We start from the raw sequence: 13,334 nt of genomic DNA on the forward strand, positions 1-13,334 counted from the left end.
GAGGCATTACCTTCATTCCATTTGCTGGCGAGCCTATTTGTGGAGCATTTTTCTTGACTGTAATTGATATGGGAGGGTCTAGCTCGCTGTGTATGGTGCTATTCCTGGGCAGTAAACCTGGGCTGTGTAAAGAAAGGCAGCTGAGCAAGCCAGGGCAACAGATTCGTGAACAGAGTTCTGAGTGATCTCTGCTCTGGCTTCTGCCTCCAGTTGGCTTCCCTCCATAATGGATGCTAGCCTAGGTAAACTGCCCTCTCCAAGTTGCTTTTAGACAGTGCTTTATCATAGCAACAGAGAAAAAAAATCGAGACAAGTGGCAAGTTCCTGGATGAGATGAGGTGCTTCTATGTTCCCCAGATTCATGCAGTGATGAGCCTACATATTGGGTTTCTAAACAAGAGTTCAGCAATGCAGAGAAGGATAGGAGAACAACCTGGTCAGATAGTCCCTTTTAAGCTCCGCCCCCAGCGTGGGAGGAGGTAAGGGTTGTGGACTCTGCCCCTCAGCTCAGCTGTTTGTGGAGGGAATGGACTTTGCAACATCACTCATCCTCCTTCGATGTTTATTTGATCCTTTATTACTCAGTCAGCAAGCACTGGTGAGACGAAATTATCGAGAATGCACCCACACATCTGTTCTAGCAAATGTATCACAGCATTGCACATGCGTGCCTGTAGTCCTATAAGTTCAAAGTAACATGGGAAATACAGATATGTGGGGGGTGGGGGGAACCTTCCCTAGGAAACAAGATGTAATCTTAGTACACAATTTCCCTCATGTAGAAAGAAGTCTAGAATATTTCGCCCCTCTGTGTTAAAATACAATATCTCCCCATCTGTGTCCAGCAATCACCGTCACCTACTGTCTACCTCTATAGTTTGACCTATTTTTGTGAGGATAAACTAGCTACATGGTGAGCCAGCTCTGTGAGAGTCCGAATTCTTTCCCCCAGGAATAAATGTTCACTAGGCAGACAATGTGGGGCAGAGATACGAGGCATAAGTTTGAGAATCCATGGTTGCAAATGGGTTGAAAATGGATTCCCCTGTTTGACAGAACACACAAAACTGGCTTGTGGAAATACAATTCCTTTCTAATGGCATTTTAAGCTTTGTATCGACTCTGGGAAGACAGCTCAGCAGGCATTAAGTGTTTATTCACCAAGAATGATGACAGGAGTTCAAACTTCCAGAACCCCCATAAAAAGCATCCATAACATTCAGTGCTTGGGGATGGGGATTAATATGGGGAATGGAGACAGAAGACCTGTAAGGCTTGCTAGTCACCAGCTGAGCTTCACCAAGAATCTTTGTCTCAAGGGACTAAGGGCGAGAGTGCTCAGGTCATTGGGTGTTCTCTGGCTTCCGCCCATTCATGGGCAAGTGTACCTGCTCATGTGTGTATTCAACACACACGTGCACACGCACGCGCGCACACACACACACACTTGCACATACGCACGCATGCATGCACGTACATGAACACACACACACACCACTCACACACATAAGCTACTTCAAAACCCAAATTTTCTATCACTAAAATAATTTTAATCAAAATGAAATTAATTTAATTTCCAAAAAGTCTATAAATAGCATGCATTGCACTAAAGTTAAAGCCATGAAAGCTTTCTGTGGTCCAAATTTTCAAATTTTGAGTGATTATTTTGAGAAAGCCTGTTTCATGATAAGTCTTAATATTGTTATTGTTCTTTCTTCTATCTCTCTGTCTTTCTCCCTCTCCTTCCCTCTATGTCTCTGTGTGTCTCTGTCTCTCTGTGTGTATGTATGTGTGTATCTATGTATGTGTTTGTGTGTGTATCTGTGTGTGTGTGTGTGTGTGTGTGTGTGTGTGTGTGCGCACTCTGAAGATCAGACCCAGAATCTCAAAAATGCTAGGTAAATACTATCCCACTGAACTCCACTCCCAGACCCTAGATATTATTCTTTCATTTGATTTATATTCTTGTATTTGTAGAGGTGCTTTGTACTGTACTACAGAATTACTTTTAGAATTAGATAAAATGCATTAAATTATATTTAATGTTAAAATTCTATTACATTTAGCCACCTGCTAGTAAGCTAGAGTCCTAAGTTTTGAAGATCCAATAGTGATTATATTGAGCATCTAAGTGCTAAAAATTCTGTATATGAAGTTAGCCCTCTAGAAATTTTCATAGCATTCAAATTCTTAACACAGTTTATTTATTTTTTACCAAGTATGAAACAAATTGTAATGATTAAAATAAGAATTCTCATAAAGCACAAAAGCTGTGTTTTTCATTAAAAAAAAAAAACCCTCATGTGTCTATGCAGTGGAGTCAAATTCATTTTACAAAACAAGTGTTAATTTTCCCATTGTCTAATTTATAGTTTCTAAATGAATGTTCTGATTCTTTGCATGCACAGAGGCATTCACTGTGTTTAATAAACGGGAGGAAAAATTCACACGAAAGTAATAACAAGGGGAGATTTAACGAATGAGCGGCCTAAAGGGTAACAGAACTTTACGGAACTTTGCTTTTCCCAGAAGCTTGCATGCACCACTTGACATTTAAAAACATACTGGAGGCCTCTTTGAAAATAATTCATACATCATGACAGGGGTAAGCTCGTTATAAAGTTGACTGGACTGAGCAAGAAAGAACTGAACAGAGCTGAGTAAATACAAGACGAGGAACTCTCATGTAAGACGTTTACTCTGCCACAGGATGGACGAGGACTGTGTGTCCTATCACAACCCGTCCTACCCATTTCTCTTCTTTTCAATTTAGAATTTTAACTTGATTTGGATTACAAAGTCAAAATAAGATTTATAAAAAAAAAAAAAAAAAAAAACAAGCAAACAAAAAAAACAAAAAACAAAAACCCCCACACTTCACAAATGCTTCCTCTAAACAGCTATTTCTATTTTGTTTTATATTATGTAGGTTACAGAATGAGAAATATAACACTTGTGTTTTATTCTAGAGGTAAAATGATGTGCATTAAAAAGAATAAAAATACTGATAAATTATCCTCTTTTTAGTGGTAATTCCGTCTGTACTAACAGGATGCAGTTCATGTACAAATCCATATTGTTGGCTATTTATTTCCTGGTGCCCATGATTCACCTTTTAAACAATTAAAATTACCATTCAAGTATACAAAATGCTATCTTACATTAAAATGAAAATGAAAGTTTTTCTTTTGGACATCTATTTGTGTTGCCATAGCAGCATTTTCAGTACCTGCACGCGTGTCACAGAATCCTGTTCATATGGGTTTTAAAACTGACTGAGGGTTAAGCTTGAGTGTGAGCCAGTAAACTTGATCACAAAAATAAATTTGGTGACACTAGGAAAATCAGTCAGACACCTAGAAGGCAATTCTTACACAGGTTCTTCTTTAGGATTGGCAGCGTAGCCTGTTCTGATTATAGCCTCTGCATAGAATAGCCATGGGGAAAAAAACAGAGGTCAAAGCCATCACAACTACAGTGCCATCATGTGCTTTCTCCTTTGCATCTGCACCTGGCGCAGAGCCCAGGATGCTCGGGGGAGTGGTGAGAGTCTTGGCAATCATTGTTGAACTAAACTGAAGGACTGAGGACTCATGAGAAACAAGAACATTGTATTATCTTCCCTTTGCTCAGAAATGTATTAATTGTGTCAGTGAGTATAAGCAGTTATATTGTCTTATTACCAATTTTCCTCACCTTAAAATAGCTACATTACTGATATAGATTCCAGGTTTGTGTTTTATAAATTTCATAAATTTTATAAATTTATAAATTGGAAACCTGGTTCTTGATGAGACCATATCGGGGTGGGGACTTTGGGAGGAACTCACATCATGGAGTCACAACCTTCATGACAGGTTTTGTACCCTTAGAAATGGAACTTCAGGTGGAGCTCTTTCAGCCTCTGTGTGCCTCCTGAGAACAAGATGGAATGAGATCCCTCTGTACCAAGGAGGCCATCATGAGAGCATCACTATGTTGAAACCCATGTCTAGCCTTAAGATAAATGAAGAATGGCTATGCTTAGATGCCACCCAAGCTAGTGAGACTCTATTACAGAAACCTAGGACCAGTCCAATCTAGTCTTTCTCAGAAGTGTTAGAATACAAGAGCACTAAGATATTTTTCATCTAAACATAGGATCAGATCTGTAATGCCCACACTCGAGAAGCTGAGATGGAAAGGCTGGGATTTACAAGACAGCTTGGGATATGGAGAAAGACCCAGAAAAACCCTGTGTCAGGAACCCAAACAGATCAGACTGTCTGTCTGTCTGTCTGTCTGTCTGTCTTTCTCTCTCCTCTCTCCTCTCTCTCTCTCTCTCTCTCTCTCTCTCTCTCTCCCTCCCTCCCTCCCTCCCTCCTCCCTCCTTTTCTCCCTCCCTCTGTGTGTGTATGTGTGTATGTGATAGTCCTCATAACCCATAAAAATGTGTCTCTAAAAAAGAAATTATTTTATCTTAATTTAAGATAAAGGGCTTTAAAGGAATATTAAGAGCCCTTTCCAAGTTCACAGGAGTACAACCCAAAAGTTTTGATTCTGATGTCAAGGTTCATATGCCTTCTCCCTCGACCTAGCAGGAAAAGGTATCATGATTCATACAATCTAACAAATATTTAATCCTAAATTGTGATAGGAATTGTCTCAATGTGTAAAATGCTTATTACCAAGTGTGAGTTCAGGAGTTTGGATCCCCAGCAGGGGATATGGATGTCACAGCCCTCCTGTAATCCCAGGGCTTAGGAGATAGAGACAGGGATCCTTGGATCCAGCTGACTAACTAGACTACTGAATCAGCAATCTCCGGTTTCAATATATAAGGTGGAGTCCATTGAGGAAGATACCTCATGTCAACGTCAGCCCCTACATGCACATGAACACACATGCAATCATACACACACAACTACATATCACATATACATATATGAAAACAATCAAATAATTTTTTAAAAGACCATCATCACCATGTAGCATAGAAGTCAGAGAAGGAGTGAGCTGTATTTAGTCAGACATCTAAAAGATAAGCAGGCATCTTATCAGACAACCTCTTACCCCACAAAGAAGGCCAGTTTCTGCTTTTGAGGAACCTGTAAAGACAAGCGGAAGACGCTACTTCCCACTGTCGGAATCCCCTGTGGGGTTGCAGCAGCTAGAACAGTGGAAGCTTCAGTTGAGGAAACAGCATGTCTTAACCCATGAGACTATGGAGGAAGAGTCACTTAGTAAAGGCCTCACACACGCCTCAGGTAGGGCAGCTCAAGGAACCGCATGCCTACCAGTGGTTGCACAAAGCCGGAACTGGGAGGGTGACCCACCTTATCAGTCCTGTTGGTGTTTGCTTCAGAACCTTCAGAGATAAAGCTCCCTGTTTGTCCTTTGAGACTCTTCCTCAGAGACTTCTCTATTGAGAGTTTACATTATAACTCACAGAAAGTTACTTAAGCTTTTCTCATTCCTTGGCCCCTGATTGTTGTTAACATTCAAATCCTATTTATTACTGGAGTGGGAGTTTACTTGATAGTAAATATTAGTTACTAGTGTTAAACCTTTTATGGTGGGATAGGTGTAATACACTCGATTGTTGATCTTTACACTAGAACAAGAGTCATAGTCTCAGGTGTCTATGATAGTGAGGTGAGTAGTTAGATGAAAAATTATTGTAATGGACACTAGTGAGCAGAAACTAAACAAATAAACTACCCACAGCCAAGACTCCAGATCAACCAGATTTTGTGCTAGAATTTAGCTATGTCACCAGATTGATGAGATTTGCATGTTGATTGTTTTTTAAAGAGCAATCCGTGATGTAAGGTTCTAAATAATACATCCAGCTTTTCTTATGATGGCATTTAATTTGTTTTCATATCGTGTAATCCTAACAGATTTTAGCTATGAGTTGGTGGCCTTACAGCAAACATGGATTGGGCACATATTCCACGCTTCCCATGTGCTCTGGAAGATACCAGAGATGCTGGGCATACATGGCCTAACCCTTTCCCTTAAGGAGTCCGCACTCCAGCAATCAAAATGTGCAGAATGATCATTGTAGCCCAGTAGAAAAGAGTATACCACGGATATTTAATTATGAATCATGATAAGTACCATAAAATCAAATCTATGTAACACAATCAGAGATGAGGGAAGAAGTAACTGGCATTTGCGTTGGCTTCAGAAATGTGAGCAGCATTTGTCTAAAGAATGAAATGGAGCACGAACACGCTAAACAGAAGGACCTGTATCTGCAGAGAACCTGAGTAAGATAGCAGTGAGCATGTCCAGCGCACAGGCAGGGGGCGTGGGTGGTGGGTACATAGTAAGTGGCAAGAATAACATACGATGAGGTCAGAGAGAAGCTGGGGTCCACCCGTCATACGTGGCATTCTGGTCAATGTTAGAGATTTTGTGAAATAAGCACATCCAGATACAATTTCTCAACTCTTCCACTGTGTGGCTTCCATGCTTAGAACCCTACACAGCGCATCAATATGCAGCTCGGCAGCAACCAAGCTCCCCACCAGAGTTGACCAAACAAGGTGCCTCGTTTCCCACTCATGCCTGGAGAACACAGATTCATGCCGATGCCGTCAAAACTCACGCCATGTCTTGAATGCACAGAGTTTACGAAGATGGTTTTAGGTTAAGGAGGTTGACAGTGCTGAGATATTAACATTTAGGGGACTGTTTTTGAGTCCTTCCATTATGTGCCATGAAGTAGAGACAAGTACAAGCATGATCAGGAGTGAGATGGAAGATTAAAAAATACCTGAATGTAACCAGAAATGAAAAGAATACCAGGTGATATTCAGAATACATTACATGGTGTGAGGAAATTATTAGAGAATATTAATGCATTTAAAAAACCTCTTTAAGTTTAAAATATATTGAAGATGAGCAGAACACTCAAGAACTGTGATATAATGTCGTGTTAACACGTGTAGTTGGGTCTCAAAAGTAATGGGGACAGAAAAAGAGCTTGAAGAGAAAAAACAGCTTAAAACTTTTCAGATGTGGTAGAGACTACAGACCTACAGATGAAGAAAGGTCTGACAAGACCTCACTCAGCCCCCAATATCACAGGCCCAAGGTATTGGTTACTCTACATATCTGATGGAAAGGCCCTACTGCTAAAGATACAACTTATTTATGTTATTGAACGTGGAGAAGTTGAGCTGGTCCGTATCTAGACTAGCATTCACCCCTACTGACTAGCATTCATGAATCTGGAAGGTACCCTGAACACTACCAGAGGAGAAACAACTATCAATTTTACCCAGCCACAAACTCTGCAACCAACAGCAGAGAATGGTCTGCCTGTAACATATACTGGTACCAAATGTTATGGTAGTAACCAACCACTTCCTGATTAGAGGTGGCCAGAAACCGGAGGCTAGATGGATCATGGACCCTGGTGATAGCTGCTATTATTCTACTAAAAGAACAATAAAACGACTCCCTTTGACATTCTGCTGTAACCATAGATCAGTGCTTTGTTCATTCATTATCAGAGAAGCTTCTTCTTACGGTAGATGGGAACTAGTGCAGAGACCCACAACTAGATGACATGCAGAGAGGGAGAGTGCACAGGTTCAAAGAAGACGAATTACCAGCACTGAGGTGGGAAAATGAACACAAGATCCCACCCTCCATCAGAAAGCTATTTGTGGTTGGTACCTGCTAGGGAAGGGAAATTTATTTTTCTCCAATAGTGTGACACTGGGTATATGAATTCCACTCTAAAGCAGGCTCCATGCCAGGACTAGTGGGTTGGTGCAACATGGACTTCATGTTTTGGAGTGGGTTTTTGTTGTTGTTTTGGGTATTCTCTCTCTCTCTCTCTCTCTCTCTCTCTCTCTCTCTCTCTCTCTCTCTCTTCTGTGTGTGTGTGTGTGTGAGTGTGCTCTTTGGTTTTGATTATTTTTGTTTTGTTGACTTTTCTTTTTATTAGATTTGTTTTGTTTTGCTTTGTTTTTCATTTTTTTTTCCTGGTTGTTTTTCAGAGGGGGGAGGGAAGGGAGAGAGAGAGATCATGAAGCTGGCTGGGTAGGGAAGTAGATAATATGAAAAAAAAATTAATTAAAAGAAAAAGAATTGGCAACTCTGAGAAGTGGGAACAGGAAGAAAACTGCACCAGAGCATAACATGAGCAGTGACCAAAAACTAATGATAAAACAAAACTATTCAAAGCAGTCAGAAAAAGAGACACCAAATATGGGGGTGGGACAAAATTAAGAAACTGTAGCAGACCTCTCGCTCTGCTCTGGAGTCAGTGCAAGTCACGTGACAGGGAGGGGCATCCTTAACATGCTGTGGTAGGTTGTACGTGAATTATAGGAATTGAGGAAACCAAGCTATTTCTGACCCGCAGGCTTTTTTCCTACTGGTTAGACTCCGTAGTACTGGAAGGTTCTATGCATACGACTAGGGAAAGGACACAATCACCAGTCTTACCCAGCTACGAACCCTGGCAGCTACAATAATAGCTTGTGAGGGATCGTCTTAATTGATGATTGATGTGAGAGGCCCAGCCCATTGTGGGTGGAGCCATCCCTGGACTGGTAGTCCTGGTTGCTATAAGAAAGCAAGCTGAGCAAACCATGGAGAGCAAGCCAGTAAGCAGCACCCTTCATGTTTTCTGCATAAAACTCCACCTTCAGGTTCCTGCCTTGTTTGAGTTTCGGCTCTGATTTCCTCAGCAAGTTGCTTATGGTGTTTTATAACAGCAATTGAAACCCTAATACGACCCCTACCAAACGCAAAGGGATACATAATGTATCATCTCATGTATATGACATTATATAAAAACAAAGTTTTAGTGAAAGAAAGCAAACAATTTCTTCGGCAGGGGCAGGAGAGGGCATTGATTACAGGAAACATAAGGATACATTGAGCAAAGGAGCCATTCTTTACGCTCACTATGACGAGCTATAATGACTATACACACTGGTTAAAACTCAGCAAGTATTATATTTAAATTTGATGAACTTTATCATATATCAATAAAATGCAATGAAAAGTGAGAGACAGAGAAGAACAGAGAGAAAGAGAGAGGAAGAGAACAGAGAGAGAGAGGTGTGTGGGAGAGAGAGAGAGAGAGAGAGAGAGAGAGAGAGAGAGAGAAACAATGCTAGAAAGACCAAGCATTTCTCTTTTCAAAAGTGCAATCACTCCATGAAGAAAAAGTTCCCACTGGCTCTTTGGCCATAAGATGAAACACTTCAGGATTGTTTCCCTATACTCTGATGGCCTCACCTTCTGCCAAACAAAGTTAACTTCAACCCAAAGAGGAACCTTGGCATCAACTGATGATAGAGAAGGCTTCACTTAATTGAATGAAGAATGCCTCTGGCAAAGAGGAAGCCAGTCCCTCTTGATTGCCTAGGACCCTGACCTCTCCCCTTCCTGCTCTCGCTTGCTCCATCTCTACCACGGCTCAACCCTCCAAACTCCTTTTAATCTAGGTTCTTCTTCAAAAACGGAAGACTGATTTCTACATTGCCCCTCTGCTGCTGGAGGGAGCACCTGGTATGCATAGGTTTTCAACGGGTCTTTGCATAATGAATCGAGGCACCTTCACCCTGGGACAGACCAGCTTCATATGCCTAAAGAGTAGGCTATGTGCAGTAGCTGGATGCTGAAACCGTGGCGGTGGGTAAGCTCCAGCAAGCTCCAGTGGCAAGGTGCAACTAAGAGACAAAAACCCAAAAACAAAACAAAACAAAACAAAAAAACAAAACAAACAAACAAACAAAAAAAAAAACAGGGCTGAGGATTATTGCCCTGGGAAAGAAGACATTATATATTTTTTTTCAGAACCAAACAAAACAGCATGAAAACAGCACACACATCCCATGCCAAGAGTAAGCTAGCATGACTTGAAGAACTCTGAAGGAAACATGCTGATTCTTGTATTATGAGGTGGTTTATTGATGAAATGTGATTTGAGTCTCTGATTACATATAAACAGTTGTTCTGATAACCTGAAAACTAACTTAGTCAGCCTTAACTAATCTTTGTTAGTAACAATTATTCCTAAGGGCATTGTGAACTATAAATATGGGGATAGAGGTTGGTGTATGGGGTATATATTACCTCTGACTATAAAAGTTGCTATGAAAGGCAGGTGATCTGCAGAGAGCAAGTTCAACCTGCTCTCCTCACACTGGAGAGTGGTGGAAAACTCTGGATGTCTTTGTGGCTGTCACTTCTCCAGGGGCTTCTTACCTGGACCACACATTCCCTGTTGAGAGGATGGATGATGTCGTGGCTCCTGGAGAAGAATACACCTATGTATGGGTCATCAGTGAGGACAGCGGGCCCACACCCGATGACCCACCATGCCTTACCCACATCTACTACTCCTATGAAAACCTGACCCAGGATTTCAACTCAGGCCTGATTGGGCCTCTGCTTATCTGCAAGAAAGGTAAAAACAATACCAGCAGATTCAACTATGGCAAAGATACTGGGCTGGCTGGGAGATTATACTGGGCCGAAGCTTGGGGAACCTTGGTACCTTCCTGTAGGCGAGGCAGGAGAAGAGACCAGATCCTGGCTTATGGAAAGTGGCACTTGGTATTGACTTTTCCCACTTCTTCCAAAACCTCCCTTCATCTTAGTCACGGCAACTCCCTTCAGGTTTATTCTGACATCGTGCCAGCATACCTGTATGACCAGTAATGCTGGCCTCAAAGCCAGGTCTACTCTTTTTTTTATTATTATTATTATTTATATCTACCATTTTTTTGGATATTTTATTTACATTTCAGATGCCATCCCCTTTCCCCATTTCCCCTCCCTAGAAAACCCCTATCCCATGCCCCCTTTTCCTTTTTGCTTTTATACAATTTTTTAAAATGTTAATCAAAGGCTTTATAAGTTTGGTAATGCTCAATCAGAAGTGTAACCCAATACCCAACCTAGATATATCAACTATCTTTGACTGGTAGAGACATGTGAACATCTGCCTCCATGCCCTCCCCTCTCTTTCTCTCTCTTTCTCTCTCTCATCACCTAGCTTCTCCTCTCCATCATCTTCTCCTCTCCTTACTCCATCTCTTCCTCTCGGTACTCCTTCCCCCTTAGCTCCTCCTACATATCACCCTTCCTGTTAAAATAAAACTTTTCTCTCAAAATATAATTAGAGCATAATTATGCCTATTTGTACCAGTGAGGTACAAGATAGTCCTAACACCCAGTCCATCATCTTGTAGCCAGGTCTATTCATTCTGAAGGGTACAACACCCTAGTCACTGAGAGAGTTCCTGGAAATGACATTGGCTGGTACAACCAACATAGCTGAAATTCGTGTTGGTGATTTGGTTCATAAACATGTGTAACTCCAGCTTTCTTTTATGTTGTTATTTGGTTGAAGGTGGGTTGGCTGGCTGGTTGGTTGGTTGGTTGGTTGGGTGGTTGGTTAGCTGGTTGGTTGGTTAGTTAGCTGGTTGGTTGGCTGGTTAGTTAGTTGGTTGGTATTTTATTTTTATTTTTTTTAGTAGAAAGGGCCTTGAACTCATAGTGATATTTCTCCCCCAGCTTCCCTAGTGGTGGATCACAGGTGTGAGTCATCACCCCCAGCTCAGCTTGATTTCTTAAAAAACAAATTGGTGTAAAAAACAATTTGGATGTAGTCCACAGATTTTGGGAGTGTTGACATTTGCCCACCTATGCAGATCTGTGTCTGTGAGACTTGGGATTTGAGGTCGTTAGAGAATGGATGGACAACAATCTAATGCTCTGGACAATTTTGCTTCCGTTTCAGTGTACTTTTTACATGAATGAAGCAAAGCAGTAATCCAAGGAAGGATGTTTGAGTTCAGAAAAACATGTAAATAAATTCTAGAAAGCTCATACTAAAAAGTGACAGAGAAGCCCTTTCTCAGAATGTTCTCAGGACAAACCAATTTGAACACAATGGCCTGGCCTGGCATGAACTATATATAGATTATATCTGGGAAAGCATGAAAGAAAGGCAGAAGGCCATATTCAGATTTGGAATGCACTGACCAGATTGGGTTCTATAGCTATGTTCTGACATCCAACAGGAACAGCATGTTTTATAAATTAGATATAAATGTTTGTCACAGGAAACATAAAATCATGTCCAAGAACAATCCAGGTAACCAAATGCACCTGAGGTAAAAGGCCCTCTGCCTTTTTTTTCCAGGAGATTCTCTCACAGTTCCCCAAGGCATTGTTCACCATGGGTCATCCTTTTGACTGTGCCCCAATAGTCAGGAATTCCATTAGCTATGCTTCTTAGAAATACACTTGACTTTCTTCTTTCTTCCTTCTATTCCAAGAGACTTCAACTCATCTTTCATTAAAAGAACCAAAGAATCACAACAAACTGTGCCATGGAGACGATGTCATTTATACCGATATGCAGATCATATACCCAGCTCTCTTATTCATTATACAAAAATATTTTTAAATTTCTGACATGTAAAAGATACTGTGATTACACTGGGGAAAAAACTGTTAATCTTATAAAGGGCATTTTCATTTTATCCCTATTTTTACTCATATAAAAATGGATTCATCTTGATACAAACATTTCTCTAGTCTCATGTCCCACCTAATGAGGAAGCTTCACTCAACACAGGGTATGTGTTCTGGTCTAGGAGACTGAAAGAAATGGGGTTTTTCATTGATGATGTTAGATTTTGACTTTTTGAGGTAGGTAAACTTTTAATATTCCAGAATGGATTTGAACTCCCTATGTAGCCCAGCTGTGCTAGAACTCATAATCCTCCTGTCTCAGCTTCCTGGGTACTGGATTATAGGAATACATCATAAGAGCTGACTGGGAATGTATGATTCAAATTTATATCAACATTACTTGTTTCTAGCCTCAAATTTAGATGAATGGGAACACAGAAAGTACTCTTCAATCTGGAACACAATAGAAGCCTGTCTTTTCTTTCTCAGGCACCCTGACTGAGGATGGGACTCAGAAGATGTTTGACAAGCAACATGTGCTTCTGTTTGCTGTGTTTGATGAAAGCAAGAGCTGGAGCCAGTCACCATCCCTAATGTACACAGTCAATGGCTTTGTGAATAGGACGATGCCAGGTAATACAAAAGCCATGCAGCATTCAGCAATGACAGTGTCCCATTTGTCCTACATTGGTCCTGTTTTTTTCTTTAAGGTAGAAGATACCGTGTTCACTGGTTTCCAGTGCCTAGTGGTGAAGTATCACAATCTCGTGCAATGATTCAGTGATTTTCATGATTTTATCATCATTTTTTTCTTACCCAAGAAGTACAATAGATAAATCAGAAGATAACAAGGAACCATATTTAATACAGCCTTGTTAGGTGTAGTGTTCTGA

General features: G+C 40.8%; 1 protein-coding gene across 3 annotated transcripts in view; it reads left to right on the plus strand.

Annotated features, from left to right (window-relative positions):
- F5 (coagulation factor V) overlaps positions 1 to 13,334 on the plus strand; it is a 67,747-nt gene that overhangs the window by 11,227 nt on the left and 43,186 nt on the right. For all 3 annotated transcript variants that reach the window (XM_076941506.1, XM_034513489.2, XM_076941507.1), the window contains exons 4-5: positions 10,211 to 10,423; positions 12,931 to 13,074. In XM_076941506.1, the coding sequence (XP_076797621.1) occupies positions 10,211 to 10,423; positions 12,931 to 13,074 (357 nt within the window). The remainder of the gene's footprint in view (positions 1 to 10,210; positions 10,424 to 12,930; positions 13,075 to 13,334) is intronic.

Source organism: Arvicanthis niloticus, chromosome 10, assembly GCF_011762505.2.
Source record: "Arvicanthis niloticus isolate mArvNil1 chromosome 10, mArvNil1.pat.X, whole genome shotgun sequence".
Taxonomy (NCBI): domain Eukaryota; kingdom Metazoa; phylum Chordata; class Mammalia; order Rodentia; family Muridae; genus Arvicanthis; species Arvicanthis niloticus.